Below are 25,429 nucleotides of genomic sequence, written 5' to 3' on the forward strand. Positions count from 1 at the left end.
CCCGGCCATCCAGAGCTGCCTGCTGATGTAGTCACGAAAAGCAGCCCCCGTTTGCTATCTGGGCGTCTCTGCATTCTCTGGGCCAGAGGTGCTGGGTCCTCGGGGGCGCAGAGCCCCTCAGGTGGGGCCGGGATGCCGCCGGGGGCTCTGGGGCCGCATCTCCCAGGCCCGCTCAGCCCAGGGCCCGTTTCCGTCTCTCTTGATTGTGGACTGAGGGTCTCAGTTTCTCACTGGCCTGGGACTGGAAGCCACCTCAGCTCCTGGGACCGCTGGGTTTCCTGCCACACAGGGTCCCCAGCGTGGCCACGTGCGCCCTCAGAGCCAGCACCGTGCGGCGTGACCCTGCGCGCGGCTCACCCACACCCGCCAGGGTTCCCTGCTCTACAGGGAGGACGCGTCCCAGGTGCCACCTGCCCTGGGGTGGGGGGCACCAGGCCCTGACTCCAGCACCAGGGGTGGTGTCGGGGTTCAGAGGCAGCGTCTTTTCCCATGGGGTCATCCTCTGGTGACGTGTGTTGACGGTGCTTTCTGTTTGCCACTGAATCTCACAGGTGTTTCCAGGGAAGTCAACTCCACGGGTGAAATCTCTTGTTTAGAACGCAACCTTTTTATAATTTTAAGAGGTGGTTGTCATTTGTCTAGTGAAGAGAGTTATTGTCTGTCCTGGATAAGGCTTCTGGGATCCTCTATAGTCTGAAGAGCCCATTGTTCTGGACGGTCCGTGCAGTTGGAGGCTGGTTTTGTGAGTTACTTCAGGCACGTCGTAGGCATGTGTGGCTCTGTCGCTCTCCGTGCCTGCTCCCCCAAGGATTCAGCGACAAACACCAGGGAGAGCCGTCCCCTGCAGCCTGCTCACCGCGGTAGGCCTCAGTGCCCGCAGCGTGGCTGCCGAGGGCCCCACGCAGGGCTGGGTCTGGCAAGTGGGATCCGCTCGCTCCTGGGGCACCCTTGCTTGCCTGTGTGTGCCCCCCTTTCTCTCCTTAGGGCTCTCCCCTGCCGGCTGTCAGTGCTCCTTCAAACGCTGCCCGCTGAGCGCTTCCCCGAACTCGGGGCCTCAGACCCTGGCCGCCGGTGTGGGTACTGACGGGCGGAGCACTTTTGCAGCCTCCTGGTAGTGAACCAGCAGATGGAAGATTCTCTCTCTCTCTCTCTCTCTGTCTCTCTGACTCAGTCTCTCTCTCTCCCTGGAACTCACCTTTCAAATACAGAAATCAGTCTTTCAGCTGAACCCACGGCAGTGGTGAAGCACTCGGGGCCACGTGTGTGATGCCTAAACTCGGGCTGTAAGAGGACGCCCATCCAGGGGAGGTCCCGCCTCCTTTCCTGGTTGTGTGACGTAAGCATGTTGGCCCAAGCAGAAGCTGCCAGGGCGGCACCACCTGAACTTGGAGTGCAGGGGCCAGTGACAGCGACAGCACCCACTGTGTGGCCACAACAGCTTGAGATCCAAAGTACTGGATATTTGTGTTGTCTAAGTTTCTACGTTGCTTCATCTTTTTATTTGGTTTTCCTGTATTCTGTTATTTAAAAAGGTCGGAGGTGGACATTGTAGCTTGTGATGCCACATCCCATAACAAGGAAGCCTGGTTCAAGTCCCAGTTACTCTCTACTTCCAATCCAGCTTCCTGTTATTTCTTTCTTTCTCCCTTTTTTTTTTTTTTTGACAGGCAGAGTGGACAGTGAGAGACAGAGAGAGAGGTCTTCCTTTGCTGTTGGTTCACCCTCCAATGGCCGCCGCGGCTGGCACACCACACTGATCCGAAGCCAGGAGCCAGGTGCTTCTCCTGGTCTCCCATGGGGTGCAGGGCCCAAGCACTTGGGCCATCCTCCACTGCCCTCCTGGGCCACAGCAGAAAGCTGGCCTGGAAGAGGGGCAACCGGGACAGAATCCTGTGCCCCCGCCGGGACTAGAACCCGGGGTGCCGGCACCGCAGGCGGAGGATTAGCCTAGTGAGCCATGGCGCCGGCCCCTGTTATTTCATACCTAGGGAGGCAACGCATGATGCACCAAGTGCTTGGGCCCCTCCAGCCTCGTGGGAGACCCCATGAAGTTCTGGGCTCTTGACTTTGCCTGGCCTGCCTCTGGCTGTTGCAGACACTTGGGGAGTGAAGGAGCAGATGGAAATCTCTGTGTTTCTCTCTGTTCCTCTCCCCTGCTCCTCTCCCTCTCTCTCCCTCCCTTCTGCCTTTCCAATAAATTCGTAAATATCTTTTACAAAATTGCTTTTGTTCCAGTAATGGGCTCTTAATCGCGGCACAGCAGTAGCTTGCTGGCAAAGTCTGCACAACCTGCGGCACCGTGTTGCCTTTTGTGCTCAGAGGAACGTCCTGTGCACGCGCCGTCAGCTCTCCTCGGGGCACTGTGTGCACCTGTGCCGTGTGCCACGTGGCCCTGCCAAGGCTTGCGGACCGTGAGGCTGTGGGGGCACGTGTGCGGGCGTGGAGCAGCCCTGCGCTTCCGGCCAGGGGTGTGCTGTTTGCTGCTGCTTCTCTGGTTATCACATCACGGCGTCAGGGCGTGTGCTCCCGTGTGCTTGTGCTAAGCTTTAGCAGAACTAGCAGGGCAGCACTTCGCGGAGGATAAGCAGTGATGTCTTCATTCCACGTGAACACCTGCCCGTCCGCGGAATCAGGAGGATGGGAGGTCTCAGATCTACTCCGTGGCCGCCTGTAGAGTGAAACCAGGCCTTCAGCTCCCACCTGGTGCTCTCCCTGGTACCCTGCGTGCCTCTGCAGAGCGTCTGCCCGTGCTTAGCGTCCCCACGCTGTGCCTCAGGACGGCCAAGGCAGTGCCCTGCAGGGGTTCCAGAGCGGCCCAGCAGCCGTCCTCCGGCTCCCGTGGCAGTGCCAGTGAGCCCTGAAATTCCTGTGTAGGCTGAGGGGGACCCTGGCCCTCACTTGCCACATTATGAAGAGGCTGCAAGCAGGAGGTCCCGCCCAGGGCCAGGGCCCTTCCTGCCGCGGACAGCTGGTCTCCCTGTGCCTGCCTTCCAGGCTTCTCGTATTCATCCTTGGTGATAGTTCAAGTTTCAACCAAAACTTGGCATAGTTTCTTTTTTTTTTTTTTATGTGAGAGGTAGAGGTACAGACAGAGGGAGAAACACAGAGAGAGGTCTTCCATCTGCTGGTTCACTCCCCAAATGGCTACAATGGCTGGAGCTGGGCCGATCTGAAGCCAGGAGCCAGGAGCTTCTTCTGGCTATGGGGGGAGGCAAGGACTTGGGCCCTCTTCGACTGCTTTCCCAGGCCACAGCAAAGAGCTGAATTGGAAGTAGATCAGCCAGGACATGAACCAGTGCCTGTATGGGAAGCCGGTGCCACAGGCAGAGGCTTAGCCCACTACACCACAGTGCCGGCCTGGCATAGAATGTGCTAGCCTTTCTCTTCCTTTCTAAGGATGAAAGTGCCGCCTGCTTCCTTCTGACGTTTGTGTTGAGGCTGATGGGCAGCGTGTGCCCCAGGAGGAACAGAGCCCTAGTCCTGGTCCGTCGTGGGGCACCTGCACCTGGGGAGGAGGAGGAGGGCCACCCCGAGTGTCAGTCCAGGTCCCTCGTGGCTGTAGGCTCTGTGATCACGCCCCTTGTGCCCTGCGCCCCCCAACACACACACACACACACACACACACACACACACACCCCAAGCCCCTCCTGCATCCCCACAGCAGTGCCCCGTCCCAGGCCCACACGGAGCACCTGTCATTGGCACACCAACCCCCCATCCCAGGCCCACACGGAGCGCCCGTCATCCACACACCAATGCCCCATCCCGGCCCACACGGAGCGCCCGTCATCCGCACATCAACCCCCGTCCCAGGCCCACATGGAGCACCCGTCATCCGCACACCAATGCCCCGTCCCAGGCCCACATGGAGTGCCCGTCATCCACACACCAATGCCCCATCCCAGGCCCACACGGAGCGCCCGTCATCCGCACACCAGCCCCCATCCCAGGCTCACATGGAGCGCCCGTCATTGGCACACCAATGCCCCGTCCCAGGCCCACACGGAGCGCCCATCATTGGCACACCAACCCCCCATCCCAGGCCCACACGGAGTGCCCATCATCGGCACACCAATGCCCCATCCCGGCCCACACGGAGCGCCCGTCATTGGCACACCAATGCCCCGTCCCAGGCCCACACGGAGCACCCGTCATTGGCACACCACCCCCCCATCCCAGGCCCACACGGAGCGCCCGTCATTGGCACACCAACCCCCATCCCGACCCACACGAAGCGCCCGTCATTGGCACACCAATGCCCCGTCCCAGGCCCACACGGAGCGCCCGTGGGCACCTGGAAGCTGACCTCAGAAGCAGCACGGATGCTTTGAGGCCCGCCAGGTAGGCGGCTTTGCAGCTCAGTGGAGACGGCCTTTGCACCCAAGTCCTGGCCCCACCAGCTGTGGGTCCGGAGGCCTTTGCATCACCGCGGGAGCCCAGCAGGGGCCCGAGCGCGTTCTGAAGCCGTTCAGGCCGTGGGCTCCAAGGTGGAGTGTGCAAGACAGTGCATCGTTCAAGAGCCCCCCCGTGTTCCCCGTGGCCGTATCGCAGTGCCCCCGCCCCACTAGGCACCGAGGGGCCGTCGTGGTTACCAGGGCGGCTGTTGGAGTCCGCGGGGCTTGTAGCCAGGAGTTGCAGTGGCCCCTCAGGGGCAGAGAGAGCTTCCTGTGTGGAAGGGTGCGTTCGAACGTCAGGAAGGAAGGCCTCACGCTGGTCACTGGATCTGCAGGAATGGCTCAGCCAGCAGACTGTGGAGAAGGCAAAGGAGTTCCTGCACCACTGGCTGTCACACCTTCAGCTGCAGAATGGATGGCCAGGTGCTTGGTCAAGACGGGAAGGCGCCAGCCTGCAGGGTTTGGTGCCACCTGGGTTCAGATACCCACTGGGGTGCAGCTCTGGCTGGGGGAGGGGGCGCCCTGCTCAGTTTAAGAGGGTTCCTGGGCCGGCGCCTTGGCTCACTAGGTTAATCCTCCGCATGTGGCGCCGGCATCCCATGTGGGCGCCGGGTTCTGGTCTCGGTTGCCCCTCTTCCAGGCCAGCTCTCTGCTGTGGCCCGGGAGGGAAGTGCAGGATGGCCCAAGTGCTTGGGCCCTGCACCCCATGGGAGACCAGGAGGAAGCACCTGGCTCCTGGCTTCGGATCAGCGCAACGCCGGCCGTAGTGGCCATTAGGGGAGTGAACCAACGGAAGGAAGACCTTTCTCTCTGTCTCTCTCTCTCTTTCACTGTCTATAACTCTACCTGTCAAATAAATTAAAAAAAAAAAAGCACAACAACACAACAACACAGAGGGTTCCTAGTGGGAAACAAGGCTTTAAAGGTAACACTGTTGCGGACGCTCCAGTTGGAACCTGGGGATTTGCGCTGCCTGGAGCCAGGCCGCCGCGGCCTGTTTTTGAGACCGCGTCCAGAAGGTGTCGAGCCAGCAGCCTTGTTGGCCCTAGCGGTGAACGGGAGCATTCTTGGACTTTACGGCGTTACCTGGGCAAGGTTCTGGTAGCTCTTTAACTTCTATTTCCTAACCAAAAACGTAGCTCCCATGGCGTGGAGCTGGGTTGTGGAAACTCGGCGAGGAGAGAACCGTGGGAGTGAGGGCAGCGGTTCACGAGCAGACAGTCCTGCCGGTGCCAGCGCACACCTGCCGGGAGCGTGCGGCCGACGAGCTGTGCAGAGGCGGGGTTGAGGACAGCGGCCTGGCGCTGGCCATGGTGGAGGTGTGACAGCTGCTTTTGCCATCCCAGCTCCTTCCTTTCACCTGCCCTAATGGCCCTGCCTGCTGGCAGCCACGGGCTCACCCTGGGGTCTCGGCCCTGGAAGCCCCTTGACTGACCCTGGTGCTGCTGGGAGCCACGTGCAGCAGGATGCTGTTCTTGTTGGCAGGTTTCCCCGCTGCGGGCGTGCTGGCCTGCGGGGCTTGTGTCAGGGCAGGTGTGGGGACACCCGTGTCCCGGGCTTGTCGTGTGGGCGTGGAGACACGCATGTCCCGGGCTTGCTGTCACGTGGGCGTGGAGACACGCATGTCTGCAGTTTGCTGTCACGTGGGCGTGGAGACACGCATGTCTGCAGCTTACTGTCACATGGGCGTGGGGACACGCGTGTCCCGGGCTTGCTGTCGCGTGGGTGTGGAGACACGCGTGTCCTGGCCTTGCTGTCACGTGGGTGTGGGGACACGTGTGTCCTGGGCTTGCTGTCACGTGGGCGTGGGGACACGCGTGTCCCGGGCTTGCTGTCAGCACAGATGTGGAGAGACAGGTGTTTCGTGGGCCGGGTGGCAGTGCACGGACAAAGGCCAGGCAGGGCTGGAGGCCGAGCTGGAGCTGTCGGGTTTCTTTGAGTGCCCAGCGTGGGAGCTGTTTGGTCGCCCATCCTCAGGCATTTGTGTGTTCAGTGTTGATTGACAGCCTCATGTCACACAGCTGACGATGCGCTCACTGCGCCCTGAGACGTGGAGAGTTCGAGGGCTCTGCCACGCCCATCGCTGAGGCTCGCCGGGCTGCTCCCCTCCCCGCTCCCCGCTCAACACAGAGGCAGTGGAGGCTGTAGTTAAAATCAGAGAAGAGAGGCGAGAATGGGAGTTTGCAGGGCGAAGACAGCTAGTGAAGGAACCGATGGAACTCAGAGTGGAGACTGAGGCGCTCGCGAGGAGCCCGGTGAGGAGGGGGAGGAACACGCCAGTGCGTGGTGGCTGCGGGCCGCGCAGGTATGTCGAGTGCAAGCACTGCCTGTGGCCTTGCGGGCCTGGGGCCCCTGCTCCCCCTCCCCAGGGGCTCGGCCAAGGGCCTGGGAAGGAGCGGCTGCAGCCCATGCCTCCCGTGTGGTCCCTGAAGCGTGGTCTGGGCACCGGGGAACCACTAGTGCAGGGTCTCTCCCGTTGAGTGCACAGACGTGCTGGATGCGTCCTTCCACAAACCAGCTCTGCGCGAGGGAGCCGCCAGGGTCGCTCCTGCCAGGCACCGACGGCTGGGGCAGGGCGGCTCCTACGGGGTTTGTCTCACGGCCAGTGCTGGGACGTAGAGAGTGAGGCACGCACGAATTCACACTCAGGCAGTGTTTCTGTGAAAGCAGTGGAATCGGAGGTGTCCTGTCTGCATGGCATCCAAGGCCAGGAAGACAGGGCGGGGCGGCTGGGGACATCGCAGAAGACGGGGCTGCTCCTCCCCGCCTCGCGTTGAGTGGATGCGAAGCAGGAGAGGCAGATGAGTGGACGCCGAGGGCCACTGCCCGGGGGTCCTGGCCACAGCAGGGACATGGCCTTGGGAAAGAAGGGTTCTCAGCCCGCGCTTCGTCCTGGAGGACTGGAGACGCCTGAATCTGTGTCTGTTATCTAAACCCAGGGGCACCGGGGCAGCGCAGGCGTGATGCCCGCATGGAGCCGGGTCCAGTTTCCACGTGATTGGCGGCTGGCACCCCACACGTCAGCTGGCCCTGTGGCCGGGCCTTGGCTCTTCTGTGTCCTTCCATTTATTGTCCAAGAAAACTCCTGTCATCAAGGGTGTGTAGCCGGGGCCAGCCCGGTGTTTATCAGCAAGCAGGTAGATCCAGTGCCTGCGATGCTGGAATCCCATATGGCCGCTGGTTCCCATCCCAGCTGCTCCACTTCTGATCCAGCTCCCTGCTATGGGCTGGGAAAGCAGCAGAAGGTGGCCCAAGTGCTTGGGCCCCTGCACCCACGTGGGAGACCCGAATGAAGCTCCTGGCTCCTGGCTTCAGCCTGGCCCGACCCCAGCCATTGTGGCCTCTGGGGAGTGGACCAGCAGATGGAAGACCTCTCTCTGTCTCTCCCTATCTCTGTAACCCCGACTTTCCAACAAACGAATAGGTCTTTAAAAAGCAGTGTACAGCTGCCACGTGTGATTCTCCTGGACGTGACAGCTTACGTTGAAAAGTGTGTCCCTGGGGGGCAGGGGTTCTGGGCGCAGGAGGGGCGCTGTCTGGCTGCCCCCGAGCCAGCAGTGGGCTCCGGCAACGCCTGTGCTCCCGGCGGTCCCTCGGGGTGACCTAGCCCCCCTAGTAAAGGAACTTCCCGGTGATGACTGCTCTGAAGTGCAGCTGCCAGCGCACGGCTGAACGTGCAGGCACACAGGCCCAGCTCAGAGGCTGCTCCCCCGGGGCCGGCCGCGGGGTCCCGGCTGCACGGTGTCCTGGTGAGGCGGGTGCTGTGGCTGCGTCCTCTGGGCCACTGCTCTCCTGCAGTTTGCAGACAAGTGTCACGGCCGGGCCGCACTGTTTACTCTTAGCAGAGACACGGGCTTCGTCCCTGCTCCTGCAGGTGAGCAGCCAGGCTCGGCAGCCACGGACAAGAGACGCGGAGTTTGCAAAACTGCTCGTGTAGGTCAGGCCGTGCTGCCCTGGGACCGCAGTGTCCGCCTGAGGGAGGGGCGCCCACGGAAGATGGCGCGAGCTGCAGGCACTCCCCAGATGGCCGCGATGCCCAGGGCTGGGCCAGGCTGAAGCCAGGAGCTCCATCCGGGTCTCCCACATGGGTGCAGGGCCCCAGCACCTGGGCATCTTCCGCTGCTTCCCCAGGCGCATCAGCAGGGAGCTGGATCAGAAGTGGAGCTGCCTGATTTCAAACCAGTGCCCGTACGGGATGCCGGCATCACAGGGGGCTTAACCCCCGAGCCACAGTGCCGGCCCCCGTGTGATTGATTTTGAGGTAATTTTGTATAAAGTGCAACATCTATGTCCATTTTTGGGGGTATCTTTTGATATCGAGGGCTCCAGCACCATTTGCTGAATTTCTTTGGCCTGGTTCAGACAGCATGTGTGGTCTGTGTGGTCTCTCTCTGTCTCCATCCCATTCCGTGATCTGCATGGTGTGGCTGTGCACCGCCGCGCCGCCTGGACTAGTGGGTGTGAGGAAGCTGGGCCCAGGCTGAGCCCGGTGACTCCTGCTGTGTGTTCTTTCCCGCCTATTCCGCTCCCTGTGGTAGAGTGAGCTGTATCTGCACAAACATTTGTGGCATTTTGGTAAGAATTGCATTGAACAACAGATCAGTTTGGGAGAACTGACATTGTTTACCACGCTGAATTTTCTAATACGTGGAAGATGGCTTCTGCTTCCATTTATTTCAATATTTGATTTCTTTTTCAGCATCTTGAAATTGTCACCATATATATATACCATATGTGTTTTTAAAAAAGTTACACCTAGGTATATAATTTTCTTTGGGGTGATTTTAAATAACATATTTTAGAAGTGGATTTCCACATGGTCATTGCTAGTATATAGAAGTGAGGTTGAGTCTATGTAATGGTGTTGTGCTGTGATCCTGATGAGTTTAGTTATTACTCCTGTGAGGTTGTCACTCCCCAACCCTACCTCCCTGCCTCCCGTCTCTCTCCCTGGCTTACTCCCACCTTCCTCCCTCTCCTTCCTCCCCCTCCTTTCTCCCCCTCCTTCCTCTCCCACCTTCCTCCCCCTCCTTCCTCCCCCCCTTCCTCCCCCTCCTTCCTCCCCCTCCTTCCTCCCACCTTCCTCCCCCTCCTTCCTCCCCCTCCTTCCTCCCACCTTCCTCCCACCTTCCTCCCCCTCCTTCCTCCCCCTCCTTCCCACCCCTCCTTCCCACCCCTCCTTCCTCCCTCCTTCCTCCCCCTCCTTCCTTCTACCTTCCTTCCTCCCCCTCCTTCCCCTCCTTCCCCCCCTTCCCCCCACCTTCCTCCCCCTCCTTCCTCCCCCCTTCCTCCTCCTCCTTCCCCCACCTTCCTCCCCCACCTTCACCCCCATCTTCCTCCCCCTCCTTCCTCCCCCTCCTCCCTCCTCCCTTCCTCCCCCTCCTTCCCCTCCTTCCCCCCCTTCCCCCCACCTTCCTCCCCCTCCTTCCTCCCCCTCCTTCCTCCCCCTCCTTCCTCCTCCCTTCCTCCCCCTCCTTCCCCTCCTTCCTCCCCCTCCTCCCTCCCCCCTTCCTTCCTCCCCCTCCTTCCTCCGCCTCCTTCCTCTGCCCCCCTTTCTGGCTCCGTGGGATTTTCTCCGTAGACACGCGTGTCATCTGCACACAGAGAAGTTTCTTTCCTGTCTAACCTGCGTGTGTTTCTCACTTTTGCCTCCGGCAGTTGCAAGAGCTTGGGACGCCACGTCGAGCAGCCCTGGCGGGGACATGGCTCCGCCTCCACGGCCCCAGGCTCGGGGAGGTGTTCAGTCTGTCCTGTGTGCCGCAGGGTGTGATGCTCCCGGTCAGGTGGGGGCGGCTGTCTTCCTCAGCGGCTGCTGGCTCCTGCCCAGGGCTTGCTCGGCGCCCCGAGGGCGTGCAGCTCTGCTGCAGCTTGCTGACATGGTCGCCAGGTCCGTGTTGCATGTGTGGTTTGTCAGTGTTTGAAGGTCCGTGTGACTCAGCGGACTGATGTTTTCCAGATGATCAGTGAGGGTTTGCAGCGTCTGCCCTGGCGTGGACTCTTCGACGTGGAGGAGACCGGCCGCTGCTCATGCTGACCAGTACGAGCAGGTCACGGAAGTGCTTTCAAGTGCTGCCATCACAGAACCTCTGGGGCGCGAGCGGCCGTCCTGTTTTGGAGGGCATCAAAGAGGGAGAGTCACAGTCGCCGAAACAACCGTTGAAAATGCTCTTCCTTCCCAAGCTCACATCTCCAGCCCAAACGGCAGATTGCAACAGCCTGCGCGGGGGCAGGAAGCGGCCAGCTGTCTTCCATTAGTGGGAACTGACAAAGCCAGGCCGGCCGTCTCCAGACTCATCTTTTGTTCTGGGAAATGGAGTTATTTTCATAAAATAGTTCACTTGTGCAAAAATGTCAGGAAATTATCATTCTTAATTTAAATTCGTAAGTAAATTTTAAACAGCCTCAGTTTTAATTTCTAATTTGCTAAGTGTTGGTAGATATGACCCACATAAATAAAGCACCTTGGGATACTCAATAATTTTTAAGAGTGCGAAAGGGTACTGAGGCCAAAAAGTTTAAAGCTGTTGCACAATTATTCTGGCTTTAAGTCATTTCTTGGTTTATTTTGTTAAGATATTTCTCTCGAACTTTGCTTGCTTGCTAGGTTTTCAAACTTACTGGCATGAAATCATTCACTGTATTCTTATTTTTTAATTCTTACTATAATTTGAAGATTTTGATTTCATTTGAAACTTACAGAAAATCATAATAATCCTATGTACTTTTTACTAAGATAAGAGAATGATTTTATTTACATTTTTCTGTTTTATTATCCCCATTCCTTCTCTCTCACTCTTTCCACATGTAGCTGTTTAGTAGATGATGCATAACTTGGTCCAAACTGAGATGGCAGAGTGGGTGAGCTGCCGGCTGTGACGCCAGCTTCCCACATGGGCCCTGGTTTGCATCCTGGCTGCCCGCTTCCTCTCCAGCGCCCTGGTAATGCACCGGGGAAGGCAGCAGAAGACAGCCCACGTACTTGGGCCCCTGCCACCCAGGGGGAGACCCACATGAAGCTCCTGGCTTCTGGCTCCTGGCTTCGGTCTGGCCTAGCCTTGGCCATTGCGGCCATTTGGGGAATGACCCAGAGGATGGAAGACCTCTCTCTTGCTCCCTTTCTTTCTGTGTAAACCACCTTTCAAGTAAAATAAATAAATCTTAAAAAAGAATTAGATACTCTATGACTCTAAAATGCACATTAGATTTTGAAGACTTAAGTACAAAAGATACACTTTCTCATTAAGAAGCTTTATAGTCATATGTATTAAAATGATATATACTGGCTTAAATCTAATAGCAAAGTGAAATCTCTTGTTTCTTTATATATATACATATATATATTTTTAAAGATTTATTTTTTTTTACAGAGAGAGGTAGAGCCAGAGAAAGAGAGAGGTCTTCCCTTCCACTGGTTTACTCTCCAAGTGACCACAACAGCCAGAGCTGAGCTGATCCAAAGCCAGGAGCCAGGAGCCTCCTCCTGGTCTCCCATGTGGGTGCAGGGGCCTAAGGACTTGGGCCATCCCCCACTGCCTTCCCACGCCACAGTAGAGAGCTGGATCAGAAGTGGAGCAGTGGGGTCTAGAACCAGTGCCCATATGGGATGCCGGCACTGCAGGCTGGGGCTTTAACCTGCTGTGCCACAGTGCCGGCCCCTTCTTCTTATATTTTAACATTGCTACTAAAAAATTTAAAAGTACACATGTGGCTTGCATATTTCTACTGGACTACACATGTGTAAATTCACTTTTCAAAACCGGCTGCGAATGAGTTGGAGACACAATTATTTATGCTTAAACACGGTAATGTGCGTTTCCTAAGAACTGTGACATCCTTCTACATAAACCGGGTTACCAGATCAGGAAATGTACCTTAATATAACACTATTACCTATTTATCCTATCCACAGTTCATTCCTAATTGACATTTAAAATCCATTGTAACTGGGGCTGGCACTGTGGAGCAGTGGGTTAAAGCCCTGGCCTGAAACGCCGGCATCCCATATGGGCGCCGGTTCTAGTCCCTGCTGCTCCTCTTCCAATCCAGCTCTCTGCCATGGCCTGGGAAAGCAGTGGAAGATGGCCCAAGTCTTCGGGCCCCTGCACCCACGTGGGAGACTGGGAAGAGGCGCCTGGCTCCTGGCTTCAGATCGGCACAGCTCCGGCCGTTGCGGCCATCTGGGGAGTGAACCATCGGATGGAAGACCTCTCTCTCTCTGCCTCTCCTCTCTCTGTGTAACTCCGATTTCCACATAAATAAATAAATCTTTAAAAAATCCATTGTAACTGTTTCTCCCATTGCCTGTCTTCCGTGAATCTTCACACTTAGAACATCTCACAGCCTTTCTTTGAATTTCTTGTCCTTTTTTAAAAAGCATGGCTCGTTACTTCATAGTCTCTATCAGTTTTGATATTTTCATATGACTGTATCTTTATAGTCTCTGTCAGTTTTATAGTCTCTGTCAGTTGTCATTTTCATATGACTGCATTTATCATTGTTTTACTTGTATCAGCTGCAACATGACATTGGTTTGTTCTAGTTTATCTTGTTTAATTTAATAGTGTGGCTGGATGCCACACGTCAGGGTTCTCTGTTGTAAAGTCTGTATTTCCTTTTATAATGAGTGAGTTGTTTTGCCTCTATCTTTGTCATTCCTTGATGAACTTGATCATTTTGTATACAAAGTTTTACTTTCTTTAAATTCATATTTTTTAATAAATCGCGAGAAATATTAAACGATATAGTGTGGAAGTATTAGCCTGAGGGGCTTTGCAAGTAACCTTTTTCTGTGAAAAAATCTGTACCAGCAGCAGCGGACCTGTTTAATAATTCATCTTCATAGTCATAAAAGTGTCCCTTTAATACACGACCTTGTTGCCTGCGTGTTTGGAAGAGGAGGGAGTCTAGAAGTGGTCCTCCCTTAAGACAGGGCCGGAGTCAGCGACGCGTGGGATTCGTGAGCTTGGAGGCAGACCCCGCACCGCGGGCTGCACGCTCGCCCCAGGGCCGCCTCGGTGCACTGTGGCTGTGTGCTTGCCCCAGCGCTGGCTGCCCGAGGGGCCACACCACGCTCAGGAGCACGCTCCTGTCTCCCATGTGCCTGTGCAGGGGACCTTGCGCCCGGTCCCTTCTGCACCGCCTGGCTGCACGGAGCTCGTCTCCTGCTGCGTGCGTCAGGAAGGGCCTGCTGGCTACGGAATGCGTGGGGCCTTGCGTGTCCGTTCCCGAGTCTGTGGATCCGCACTTGGAAGACGGGCAGGCTGACGGAAGTGCTGGGTGCCGCGTGCCCTTGTTTTGCGCACGGCCCTGCTGTCATCCAGTTCCTGAGCTGTCAGAGCAGGGCCCTGAGGGTCCTACGGGGTCAGGTTCTTGTACACTTCTGGACTCGGCTTTGGATGCTGCCTTGTGCTGTTGCTCATCCTCTTAGCGACTCCATTTACATACGCGGCGTCTTCAGAGTCCTTGGATTTGAAAAATTTCACACAAAAATACACATCTTTAAATTCTACTTTTCCACAAAGTTTTTGAAGTAATGCTGTAGAGTGTTTGTTCTTTGCCACTTTGTTTATTATGATTTTTACTTCTTTCTCCTTTCATTTTCATTCTGGGGTTGTTTTCTTGACTTTGTATTTATTTTCCCATTCACCTTGTAATGTGTCCCGAGCGCTGAGGGACACTCAATTAGATTAAGGCTATAAGACACTGTTTCCCAGGGAATTTATTTGGGCTGATTTTCCAGTGCAGTGAGGGCGGGGAAAGAGGAAGATCGTGGCACAGCCCGGGGGCCCCAGGCTCAGAAGACGTTCTGCCCAGCGGTCGGGCTGGGCCCATTCCATTCGGAGTACTCTGCAGAAAACAAAGGCTTCTGGGTAGAACTGGCTTTTCCCTAATCATTGGTAGTGGTGGTGGTGGGGACGTGCAGTGTTTAGCCTACCGATTGAGACTCTCGCGTGCCACACAAAGAACTTGCGTTAGGATCCTGGCTCTGGCTCCTGATTCCGGCTTCCTGCTGATGCTAATGCTGGCCCTAGTGTCGCTCCCCGTCTTCGTGGAGGAACGACACAGGACCCTGCGCTGTTCTTTCGTCTGCTCGGCCCTCCCCGGGTTTGCTGCTGGTTCTTCCCGGGTTGGCTACTGTCCCTTCCACCTCCGTGGAAGGGCGGTTCCCCCTGCCACTTTCCCCACTTCTGCGGGGGAGCGGCACACCGCCGGCCGGCTCTCTCGGGGGCTGCACAGGTGTTCCTTCAGATAGATGTTCCTCTTAGATGTTCCCTGTGCATGTTGTCTCTCTCCTCCTTTATAGTCCTCTTCCACCAATCCCAACTCTGCTACCCACACGCCGAGTACGCTGCCCTCCTCCAATCAGGAGCAGGTCCTGCCGTTTGTCAAGTTGGTGAGAGGCAGCTGGGTAGAAGCTGTTTCCCCTTCTCAGCGCCATATTGTGGGAGAGCAGATGCATAGAATAAGTCTTAATTCCAGTAACTTAGTCTAGTCCGAGTTGCTCCCCACACCTAGGACCCTGGCGATGGCCCAAGTGGCTGGGCTCCTGCCATACATCAGGGAGACCTGGATTCAGTTCCCAGCTCCTGGCTGCAGCCCTGGCCCAGGGCTCAGCGTGAAGTCGACTTCTGGGGGCCAACATTATTCCTCTCTAGCTGATTAAAAGAATTTGACACAGACATTAATGAGGACTGTTTTAGGACAAAAATCCACACCGCTGGGACACAGCCTTGTGCGTTGCACACAGGAATTCGACGTCGTTTCACCCCTGGTGAGCTGCGAGTAGCAGGAATTACCGACGGTCTTTGCCAGGACGTCTTGCCCTGTGTGGATGTCTTGCAGGGTTTCCCCAATGGTCTCTAATAATTTCATGGTACTGCGTCATAGACTTGGGTTTTTGATCCGTTTTGAGTGGATTTGTGTGTAAGGTGTGAGTAGGGCACCTGCTTCTTACTTCTGCATGTGGACATCCAGTTTCCCAGAGACCATTTGTTGAAGAGACCGCCCTTGCTCCAGGGGTTGGTTTTAGCTCCTTTGTCAAAGATGAGTTAGTTGTAGATGCATGGATTGATTTCTGGAGTTCCCATCGTGTCCCCTGGGTCTGTGCATCTGTTTTTGTCAATTTCAGACTGATTTGGTTACAACTGCCAGTAGTTGTCTTGAAATCTGGTATCGTGATGCCTTCGGCTTTGTTGTTGTTGTTTAGGGTTGCTTTCGCTATTCCGGGTCTCTTATGCTTCCATATGAATTTTGGCATAGTTCTTTCTGCATCTGAGAAGAGTCTTGTTGGTATTGTGATTGGGGTCAATCCACAATTTCTGTGGGAGGCCCAATTACCCAGAAGTATCCCCGGGCGTATCATGGCAGCAGGTGAATTAAGTGGCCAGCGTTTGAGTGTGTCCTTGCAGGCAGAGCCGCTGGGTTCCAGCCCCTGCTGCCTCCTGTGGCCTTGGCCTGGGGAAGCGTGGAGCAGGCACTGTGCAGACTCGCAGCAGACATGGCCCTGAGGAGGCCCAGGAGGCCATTTCAACGCTTTCCCCTAAGGGAGCTGTGAGAAGAAAGTCCTCTCGTGACGAGCACAGACTGCTGTCCCCGTTTGTCTCTTTTACTCCTTTTGAGCCTGTTTTTGCTTTGACTCTGAAGATGACTTAATGTTTTCCAGCGGTGAAATTTCACAGGCACACTGGCAACTTCTGGATTCGCTCCTGTAAACTGATCCTTGGTCTTGTGTGTGGTGTTGATCTTGGTCCCTTTAACTCAGTGTGTGGAGAAGGGATTGGCTCTGATGGAGGCAAGGTCTGAACTGTGGAGTAGCCATGGGGTTTCTGGGAGCTTTGCTCCAGGGTGCGCCCACTGGTGTTGGAGCTACACACCACTCCTGTTTCTCACCAGCTTCGTGACCTCTCAGGTCCATGCAGAGAGCTGCAGCCTCCTCTCTGCCCACACCGGAAGACAGGCAGAGTTCCTGACGGCAGGTGGCCTGGTCTGGGGACAGCACTCTGGGAGGACCTGCGGCAGAGTCCAAACCAGCCGGATCCAGCTCACGAGAGCCAGGGGAGAGGGCCCTGGAGCTTTATTTGCATTTGCATTTCCATGGTCTGTGTTAGATTATTTTAAACAGAGAGAAAAATAAATTTTTGACAGATGACTCAATTTTTCCCGGTTGCCAAATTTAAGAATGTAAATGCTTTGTGGTATTCTTATATGTTCTAATACATTTCAATTGCCAGACTTTCAAGACTGAATGATAGATCTTGCAGTTTTAAGTAGAGTTATGGACAGAGCACGAGTGTGCGCTTGGGCCACGTGGCCTGTGATTGGCTGTGGTGAGGACCGCGCTCCTGCGTTCAGGCCACATTTTCTTTTTTAACCTTTTTTTATTTGTAAACACATTCCATGTATTTCTTATATGCAGATTGTGGAACACAGTGATACTTCCTACGCTGCTCTCCCGCCCATGCCCACTCCCACCCTTCCTCCTCCTTCCTCTCTTATTCCCTCTTAATTCTCACAATGATCTACTTTCAGTTTACTTTATGCTCCTAACGTTAACCCCACACTAAGTAAAGAGTTCAACAAATAGGAAGAAGGAAAAAACACCGTTCCTCAACAGTCAAGACAAAGGCTGTACCAACAATCGAATCTCAGAATGTGCTTCACTCCTTCACATTGCGTGCATTGCGTGTTGGGTAGCCATTAGTTACTACGGGTCAGGGAGAACATATGGTACTGTCTTTCTGGGACTGGCCTATTGCACTAACTATACTGGTTTCCAATGGCAAGTATTTCATTTTTTACCACTGTGAGGTACTGTATATGTACAATGATTTTTTATCGAGTCTTCAGTTGGTGGACATCTGGGTGGATTCCATGTCTTAATTCTTGTGAATGACGTGCGATAAACATGGCGGGCATACAGGTCACTCTTTCACCGGCCAGCTTCATTTCGTTTGGGCAAACACCCAGGGGCGGGAGGGCTGGGCCCCAGGGTAGGTCTGTGCTCAGATTTCGAGGCATCTCCATACAGCCTTCCACAATGACTGCACCAGTTCACATTCCCACCAACATTAGATTGGGGGGCCTGTCCCCACGTCCTCGCCAGCACTTGTTACGGGCTGAGCTCTGTGTGGGAGCTATTCTAACCGGAGGCAGGGAGGCAGGGGCCGCCTCCGTGCGGTTTTGACTTGCATTTCCCTGACGGCTGGCGATCCCAAGCATTTCCTCATGTGTCTGTTGCCTGGAGCTACAGTCAGGCGGCCTCCCTGCGACACAGCCGGCGACACAGCCGGCGACAGGGCTCTCGGGGCCACCCCCCCCCCCAGCACCTTTCCTTGCCTTTCATTGTTGCCATTCTGGGAGCCTGGAGTGAGGCGTTGTTGAAAATCAGAGCTTACAATCCTTGCTCAGCTAACAAGCACTGACACCCGTGTCACCGCAGACGAAGCGGAGCGCGTGAGGAAGCAGAGCGGGACAGCTGAGCGCAGTGACCGTGTCTGTGCTTCTGGGGGCCACGCGCCCCCCACCCCCGTCGTGTGCTGAGGAGCCGACCACACCCTCCACATGTGTGTGCACTGATGGGTCATGAAAGAGTGTGTGCAATGTGCTTACAAGGAAATAAATTACAAAGGAGTTTCTTTAAAAACAACGGGAAGTTAAGGTAGGTTTCCTCGCCTTGTTCAGTTTGTGGATTCGATAGGAGTGTTGGATCTTCGTTCAACAGAGAGCTTACACCGGCCCATTGCTAAAGCACGGGCCTGGAAGGAACTGCCGCTTCGAAGACGGCCCACTTCATCTTTCCCTTTCTGAGGTCCACGTTTAGTGTTTCCGGTTCCATCCCCACAGTATCTTCTATGCCCATGTATAGAAACATTAGTGCATTTCCCAAAAATATAAATTTTAAAAGGTAAAAATTAAAATTTGAAGTTCATATGTCTTCAGTTATTCAAAAAACATTAAAATTAAAACTGCAGTTGATAACTACACAATTCATCGTATCTAAACTCTTAAATAAAGCTGGATGTTTGGATTTTCTTAAAACGTTAAGGGAATCTTATTAAATATTTTTATAGACAAGAAAAACATTGTATAATCCAGCATCCAAGTTCTGTCTCTTCCCGGTGTTGGGTGCCGTGGTTACAGATGGCGCAGGTTATGGAGACGTGTAGCTGTCCCTGTAACACTGCAAGTGCTCCCGTTTGCCACAGGGACGTCTTGTGGCTTCACGTCAGCTCTTATAATTTCATGTCAGTGCTGCACCACAAACTGGAGCAGAAAAGGAAGAAAAATCGACCCTTGGGTACTACTGGGAAATGATATTTTGTTTTGCAAGAATCTGTCCTACCTCTGCTCTCTCGGGGCCGGTTGACAAGTGAATGAAATTGGCCTTTCTCTCTCCCGCGCGCTCTGCGGCTCACACGGAGGGGAAGCCACGTTTCCCAGCAACAGGTGCACGTTTGCACGGGATTCGGACTTAACCGCTTCCTGTTTCCAAGGGAGACGCCAGGAGAGATCCAGTGTGGATTCACTCTGTGAAGAAAATGGAGGTTGAGAGTTCTCAATCCCAGAAAGTTCCATGACTTCTTAACTCCCTACCACAAATACGTAGCTGCACTCGGGAGTGTGAAAGCTGACCTGAGACAGCCAGCGGCCAGCCGCTCCGTGAAGCGTCAAGGCGCAGAGAGCGCAAGTTCTGGTACGGGATGCAGCCTGGGCACGCACGCCTTCAGCAGGTGCGTGGCGTGTGCCGTGAGGACCAGTAGCGGGCAGACCGCTGAGGAGTTTGTTTTCATGGAGCTCAGCCTGGCGGAGGACACAGATGATAAACACATGGAGAATGAGCCAGGAAAGACAGGCGGGTGCAGGTGTGTGGCAGGCCTGGGAGAGTGTGGCGCGGGCAGAGCTGTGTGTGAGCTGTGAAATCACAGCACACGCAGGTTCTTCCAGGTGCAGAGAGGCTTCGCTGACCGCAGAGACGCGGGCAGGGCGTGTGCGCCTTCCCAAAGCTGGCGATTTCAGAAGTGTGGTTCTCCGACTGTGGAACTTAGACCTGTGGCTCATTCAACCGTTTGGTAACGAGGCGTTCCTTTGATTGGCTTATAGAACAGAGGCCGATGCTTTGTGAGCCTGGTGGGGAGGCGGCGGCCCCTAGAACCCCCTGTTGGACGGTGAGCGCCAGCAGCAGCCAGCATTCGGCTGCACTGCGCACACTGGCGCTGGCCACAAGGGGCCGGTCACTGAGCGCCTAGAGCCAGTGGTGCTCCTGCCCAGCGGCGGCTCTGTGCTGTGAGGGCAGAGCAGTGGGGCCCGTGTGCACGCACAGAGCGGAGCGGGGAACTCCACAAGAGAGGAGGCAAGTGCCGTGAGCTGGGCGCCAGAGCCGTTACTGTCTTTTGAAAGGCGACTGCGGGGGATTGGGGGTCTCTCCTCGGCTGGACCGAGGCATTTTGTGTAGCCCATGGGCCGGTCAGTGGGAGGGCGCCCACGTGTCCACGGGCTTGTTTGCAACTGTTTGCATTTGTAGCTTTTGAGCCCTGGCCACGAAAGATGGTTCCTATTATGTTTAATGGTTGTTGATCTAATAGCTGGCTGGGGGCAGATATTTGTTCCTGATGGTCTGGCGAAGCTCTCAGCTCTGCGATCACTCATCGCCGTGGCCGCCGGCCCGAGCTCGCTGTGGTCACACTGCAGGAATGTGACACCGGCCTGTCAGTTTTGTTCTGCTCAGTTTCTTTGTAAATGATTTATAAGCCCAAGTTGAAAAATGTGTCTTTAAATGAGTTGCAGCATTTTAGTTATGCTCAACACATAGGATTCCTATTACACATCCTATGGCATTATTACCAGTTCCTGCACAGTGACGATGAAGTTTGTGCATAAAAAATGTGGCACCTTCTCCTCTGTATTCGGGGTAAAGGGCCTTAAAGTGAGCAACCATAAAATGCCAAGGGAGATGATTCAGGAAGAAACTGTCCCACACACACGACCCCGGAGCGTAAATGAAGCCTCCTGCGGAACCGGCGCGTCTGCGCTCTCCGTGTCTTACATAACGAGCCTGGTCACACGCGCTTGTTTCGCTTATTCACCACAAGGCGAGCTAGGGATGAGCTGAAGGGAAGGTCGCAGCTCTGATTTAATGAATCCAGCTTGGCCATCGTAAAAAAGTCTATTCTTAGTGGAGTTATTGTTGTCAACTTCAGAGATATTTCTAGATGTCTTCTCATGTTAAAAATATGCATTATCTTGCAAAGTAGAAAATAAAAATATACAAAGCAAACTGAGCAAACAAAAGGAAGATCTGCAGTGGCCGAGCCGTTGAGCCTCAGCCCCAGAGGTGACCACCGGTTGTGTCTTGTTTCGCGGATTTATTTGAAAGGTCGAGGACAGAGAGGCAGCGTCAGAGAGAGAGGTCTTCCATCTGTTGATCACTCCCCAGATGGCTGCAGCAGCCAGGTCTGGGCCAGGCCGAAGCCAGGAGCCGGAGGTCCACCAGGGTCTCCCTCCTGGGTGCAGGGGCGGAAGGACTTGGGCCGCTCTGCTGTTTTCCGGTGCATTAGCAGGGGCTGGATTGGAAGCAGACTAGCCGGACTCAGGCACCCTGATATGAGACGGCCAGCGCCCCTAGTGGTGGCTTTTCCCACTGCACCACAATGCCTGTGCCGGTGACTGGTCTTGGAGGTGCACACTGACCCTGCCCACCGCCCAGCCCCGCACATGTGCACAGACCCATGTCCACACGCGTGGGGGCGAGATTAGATCCCATCAGAAGAGCTGCTCCTTAGCTTGATCCTTCACCTAATTAATTGTGAGAGTGGAAAGCATTGTGCCCTGTGGCTGGGCCATGGGCTTATTTAATTCATCTGTTGCACATCCAGTTTACTGCTGATTTGTTTTGCAAGTACATAAAACGCCATGACGGGCGTGCCTGTAGATCTGCCTCTACGTTCCTGTGATTTGCTCACGGCATTTTCGGAAGTGTGGTTGCTGATCCAGTGCCTGCCTTTCTTTTTCATAGCCTCTCCTGAGTGTTCCTAAAATTTCCCCGGCTCCTGTATGTGTTAATAGGGAGTGAGGAAGCTGCTGACATCAAACAGTGAAGGTTGCTATTTTAGGAACATTTACTGACAGGGCGCACAGGCGTCGGTCCAGACTGCAAGGCCCGGAGTGGGGGCTGCGTCTCAGTCCTCCCCCAGGGAGGCCTCGGGCCCCGGAGAGGGCCTTCCCCAGAGCCACTGCCCAGCAAGATCCCCTGGCGGACCGGCCTGCCGCATTCCGTGGGGATCTCCCTGGGATGCACTTTCCCCTCATCCGTGCATTTCCATAGGTTAGGGATCATTTTTCTTCATTTTTCAAGGTTCATTGATTCATTTGAAAGTCAGAGTTACAGAGACAGGGAGACACAGACAGAGATCTCCCATGTGCTGGTTCACTCCCCAGGTGGCAGCTTTGGCTGGGGCTGGGCCAGGTGGGAGCCAGGAGCTGCATCGGGGTCTCCTACATGTGGGTGCCAGGTGTCCTAGGACTTGGTCTGTTTTCTACTGCTTTTCCCAGACCATTAGGAGGGAGCTGGATCAGAAGTGGAGCAGCCGGGACTCAAACTGGTGCCCTTATGGGATGCTGGGTGTCGCAGGAGGTGGCTTTACCCGCTACGCCACAGTGCTGGCTCCGGCACTTTTTCTTAGTTTGTGTTATTTAAGTGTTCTGACATCTGTTCTTACTATCTTATTTAGGAACGCTCTCCCATAAAATAACACATCCACTGATATCTTATTATTTCTGCATTTCATATTTATATGATTTTTACATGCATATTTTACATTTTCTTTAATAAATGATCCTCGTGCAGTATATTTATATGGAGGATTTGGGGTGAGGCTACTACCCCTCTCAGGCCCCCAGAGGACTGATGAGGTGCTGCAGTAGGAGTCCTGCCTCCCTCGCGGAGCAGTGCCAGTCTGTCCTGTGATCCACGTTGCACGTGATGAGTCTGTTTCTTACCGCTGGCACAGGCTGCACGTTTGATCATATAACTTTGTAACCTGTATTCTTAAACAGGTTATGTAAAATTTCAAATGTAAGTAAATCAGGAAAACGCTTTAGTGAGCCTTGTGTTCCTGTCACCACATTGGGGGGTCACCAGCACCCAGCCAATTCTGTTTCATGTGTCCCAGTCCCTACCCAATGTTATTTTGAAGCAAATTTCAGATGGAATTTCAAATTTCAGTGTTTCAGTATTCATTGTTATCAGATTTTTGGTATACAGTTTGCATGGCTGTGCATCCAGTGGGCTTGAGCGTATGCATTGATTGTGTGGCTGCTCCTGCTGTCTCGGGAACAGCTGAGTAGGAACCCCACACCTGTTAACAGGAAGTCCCAATCCTGCGCCCCCAGTCATCCTCATTGTCTCTGTTTCCGTGGGCTCTCTAATTCTGAACATTTCATGTGAGTGAGTCTTAGAATAGGGCCTCTTGGGTCTGGGTCCTGTACTTTGCCTGATATCCTAATATCAAGGCTTCCCGTGCTGTAGCGTGTGTCTGTCCTTGCTGTCGGGGTGTCCGTGTTGTAGCGTGTGTTAGTGCTTATTGTTAGGGTGTCCCATGTTATAGCGTGTTTTTGTGTTTGTTGTCAGAATGTTTGTGTTGTAGCATACCTCAGTGCTTGTTGTCAAGGTGTCCTGTGTTGTAGCATGTTTTAGTGCTTGTTGTCAGGGTGTCCCATGTTGTAGCATACCTCAGTGCTTGTTGTCAAGGTGTCCTGTGTTGTAGCATGTGTGTTTCAGTGCTTGTTGTCAGGGTGTCCCATGTTGTAGCATGTGTGTGTCAGTGGTTGTTGTCAGGGTTTCCCATGTTATAGCATGTGTGTGTCAGTGGTTGTTGTCAGGGTGTCCCATGTTATAGCATGTGTGTGTCAGTGGTTGTTGTCAGGGTGTCCCGTGTTGTAGCATGTGTGTGTCAGTGGTTGTTGTCAGGGTGTCCCATGTTATAGCATGTGTGTGTCAGTGGTTGTTGTCAGGGTGTCCCGTGTTGTAGCATGTGTGTGTCAGTGGTTGTTGTCAGGGTGTCCCGTGTTGTAGCATGTGTGTGTCAGTGGTTGTTGTCAGGGTGTCCCATGTTGTAGCATGTGTGTGTCAGTGGTTGTTGTCAGGGTGTCCCGTGTTATAGCATGTGTGTGTCAGTGGTTGTTGTCAGGGTGTCCTGTGTTGTAGCATGTGTGTGTCAGTGGTTGTTGTCAGGGTGTCCCATGTTGTAGCATGTTTTAGTGCTTGTTGTCAGGGTGTCCCCTGTTGTAGCATGTGTGTCCCATGTTGTAGCATGTGTCAGTGCGTGTCGTCACATCTTCCCATGTTGTAGCGTGTGTCAGTGCTCATTCTTAGCCACTGTATGGGTGTACCACAATTTCTTTATCTGTTGATGGATTTTGGGTGTTTCCGCTTTTTGGCTTTGGTGAATGATACTGCTGTAAAGATTTGTGCACAAGTTTTTCAGTACACAAAGCTTTTCCAGTCTCTGTACATCTGAGAGGGGGTTCCTGGTCACGCGGTAGTTCTGGTGTGAGTGTGGAGAAGTTGCCAAAACTTCTGTGGCTGCTGAATTATGCAGCACCTGTGCCGGCCAGGTGAGAGGGCCCGGTTCCTCCACATCCTTCACACTCACCGCCTTCCATTTTTAACTTATGGCCATTCTGGTGGGTTGGAGTGGTGTCACAGGTTCATTTTTTAAAAAAGATTTATTTATTTGAAAGGCAGTTTATACAGAAGGGGTGAAAGGGAGAGAGGGAGAGAGAATCTTCCATCCACTGGTTCACTCCCCAGATGGCCGCAATGGCAGAGCTGGGCCAGGCTGAAGCCAGGCGCGTTCCCTGGGTCTCCCATGTGGGTGCAGGGGCCTAAGGATTGGGCCACCTGCCAGTGCTTTCCCAGGCCACAGCAGGGAGCTGGATGGGAAGTGGAGCCGCCCATATGGGATGCCAGCGTCACAGGTGGCGGCTTTGCTCACTGCACCACAGCACCGGCCCCTGGCGCTGGGTTTTGATTTGCACGTCCCTAAGGACTTGTGATGCGAAATATCTCTAGTTTCTTGCCTTTTATATGTCTTCTTCGGAGACGTGAGCCTGTGGATCTTTTGCCTATTTTTAAATTGAGTTATTTGACATTGAGTTTTAGTAGTTCTTTTTTTTTTTAATGTTTATTTATTGGAGAGAGAGCGTGAAAGTCTCTCTCTGCTCGTTCACTTCCCAAACATCTATAGCAGTTGCGACGGCCAGGGGAGGAGCCTGGCACCCCCCGGCCTCCCACGTGGGTGGGGTGCCAGGACCGTCGCGGGAAGCTGCCCTCAGCCAGGGCCAGGGTAGGAGCCTGGCACCCCCGGCCTCCCACGTGGGTGGGGGCCAGGACCGTCGCGGGAAGCTGCCCTCAGCAAGGGCCAGGGGAGGAGCCTGGCACCCCCGGCCTCCCACGTGGGTGGGGGCCAGGACCTTCGCGGGAAGCTGCCCTCAGCCAGGGCCAGGGGAGGAGCCTGGCACCCCCGGCCTCCCACGTGGGTGGGGGCCAGGACCGTCGCGGGAAGCTGCCCTCAGCCAGGGCGCCGAGGCGGAATGTGGTGCCGTGACTGCTGGGCCGCCAGCTGGAGGCGACCACGTTGCTGGAGTCTTTCTTTCAATCCATGTAGACAGTCAATATTTTAAATTTCATTTGCATTCAAGGTTACTACTCCTGTCACGTTGTTAGCTTTGTCACTTGTTTTGTTTGCGTCATTTTGTTAATTGTTTTCTGTCTTGTGCGTCCTGTGTTTCTTAATCTCTCCCCGCTCCTGTGGCGCTGTGGCGCCTTTCTCTAGCGGTGAAGTTTTGTTCTTTTTCTCTTCCGCGTCCTTCTCTGCAGTGTTTCTGCTCTGCTCAGCCGCTGAAATAATCAGAGTCTGGTTGGAACCAAAGTGCGGGTTTACCAGGCACTCGCACGGGGGTGAAGCCCTCATGTCGGTTGCCTGAGCCGCTGTTGACCGACCCGGTGTGGTTGCGGGTTTCATTCTGTTCAGGCTGAG

General features: G+C 54.6%; 1 protein-coding gene across 8 annotated transcripts in view; it reads left to right on the forward strand.

The window, feature by feature from the left end:
• WDR27 (WD repeat domain 27) overlaps positions 1-25,429 on the forward strand; it is a 189,896-nt gene that overhangs the window by 128,276 nt on the left and 36,191 nt on the right. For 6 of the 8 annotated variants that reach the window (XM_070074554.1, XM_070074555.1, XM_070074553.1 and 3 more), the window contains one exon: positions 16,287-17,064. The exons of 1 other annotated variant lie outside the window; for it this stretch is intronic. In XM_070074554.1, the coding sequence (XP_069930655.1) occupies positions 16,287-16,511 (225 nt within the window). In that variant the 3' untranslated portion in view covers positions 16,512-17,064. Of the gene's footprint in view, positions 1-10,350; positions 11,040-16,286; positions 17,065-25,429 lie in introns of those variants that run through there. One more of the 8 variants, XM_070074557.1, reaches the window with a different exon arrangement.

Source organism: Oryctolagus cuniculus, chromosome 5, assembly GCF_964237555.1.
Source record: "Oryctolagus cuniculus chromosome 5, mOryCun1.1, whole genome shotgun sequence".
In the NCBI taxonomy this organism is placed as follows: domain Eukaryota; kingdom Metazoa; phylum Chordata; class Mammalia; order Lagomorpha; family Leporidae; genus Oryctolagus; species Oryctolagus cuniculus.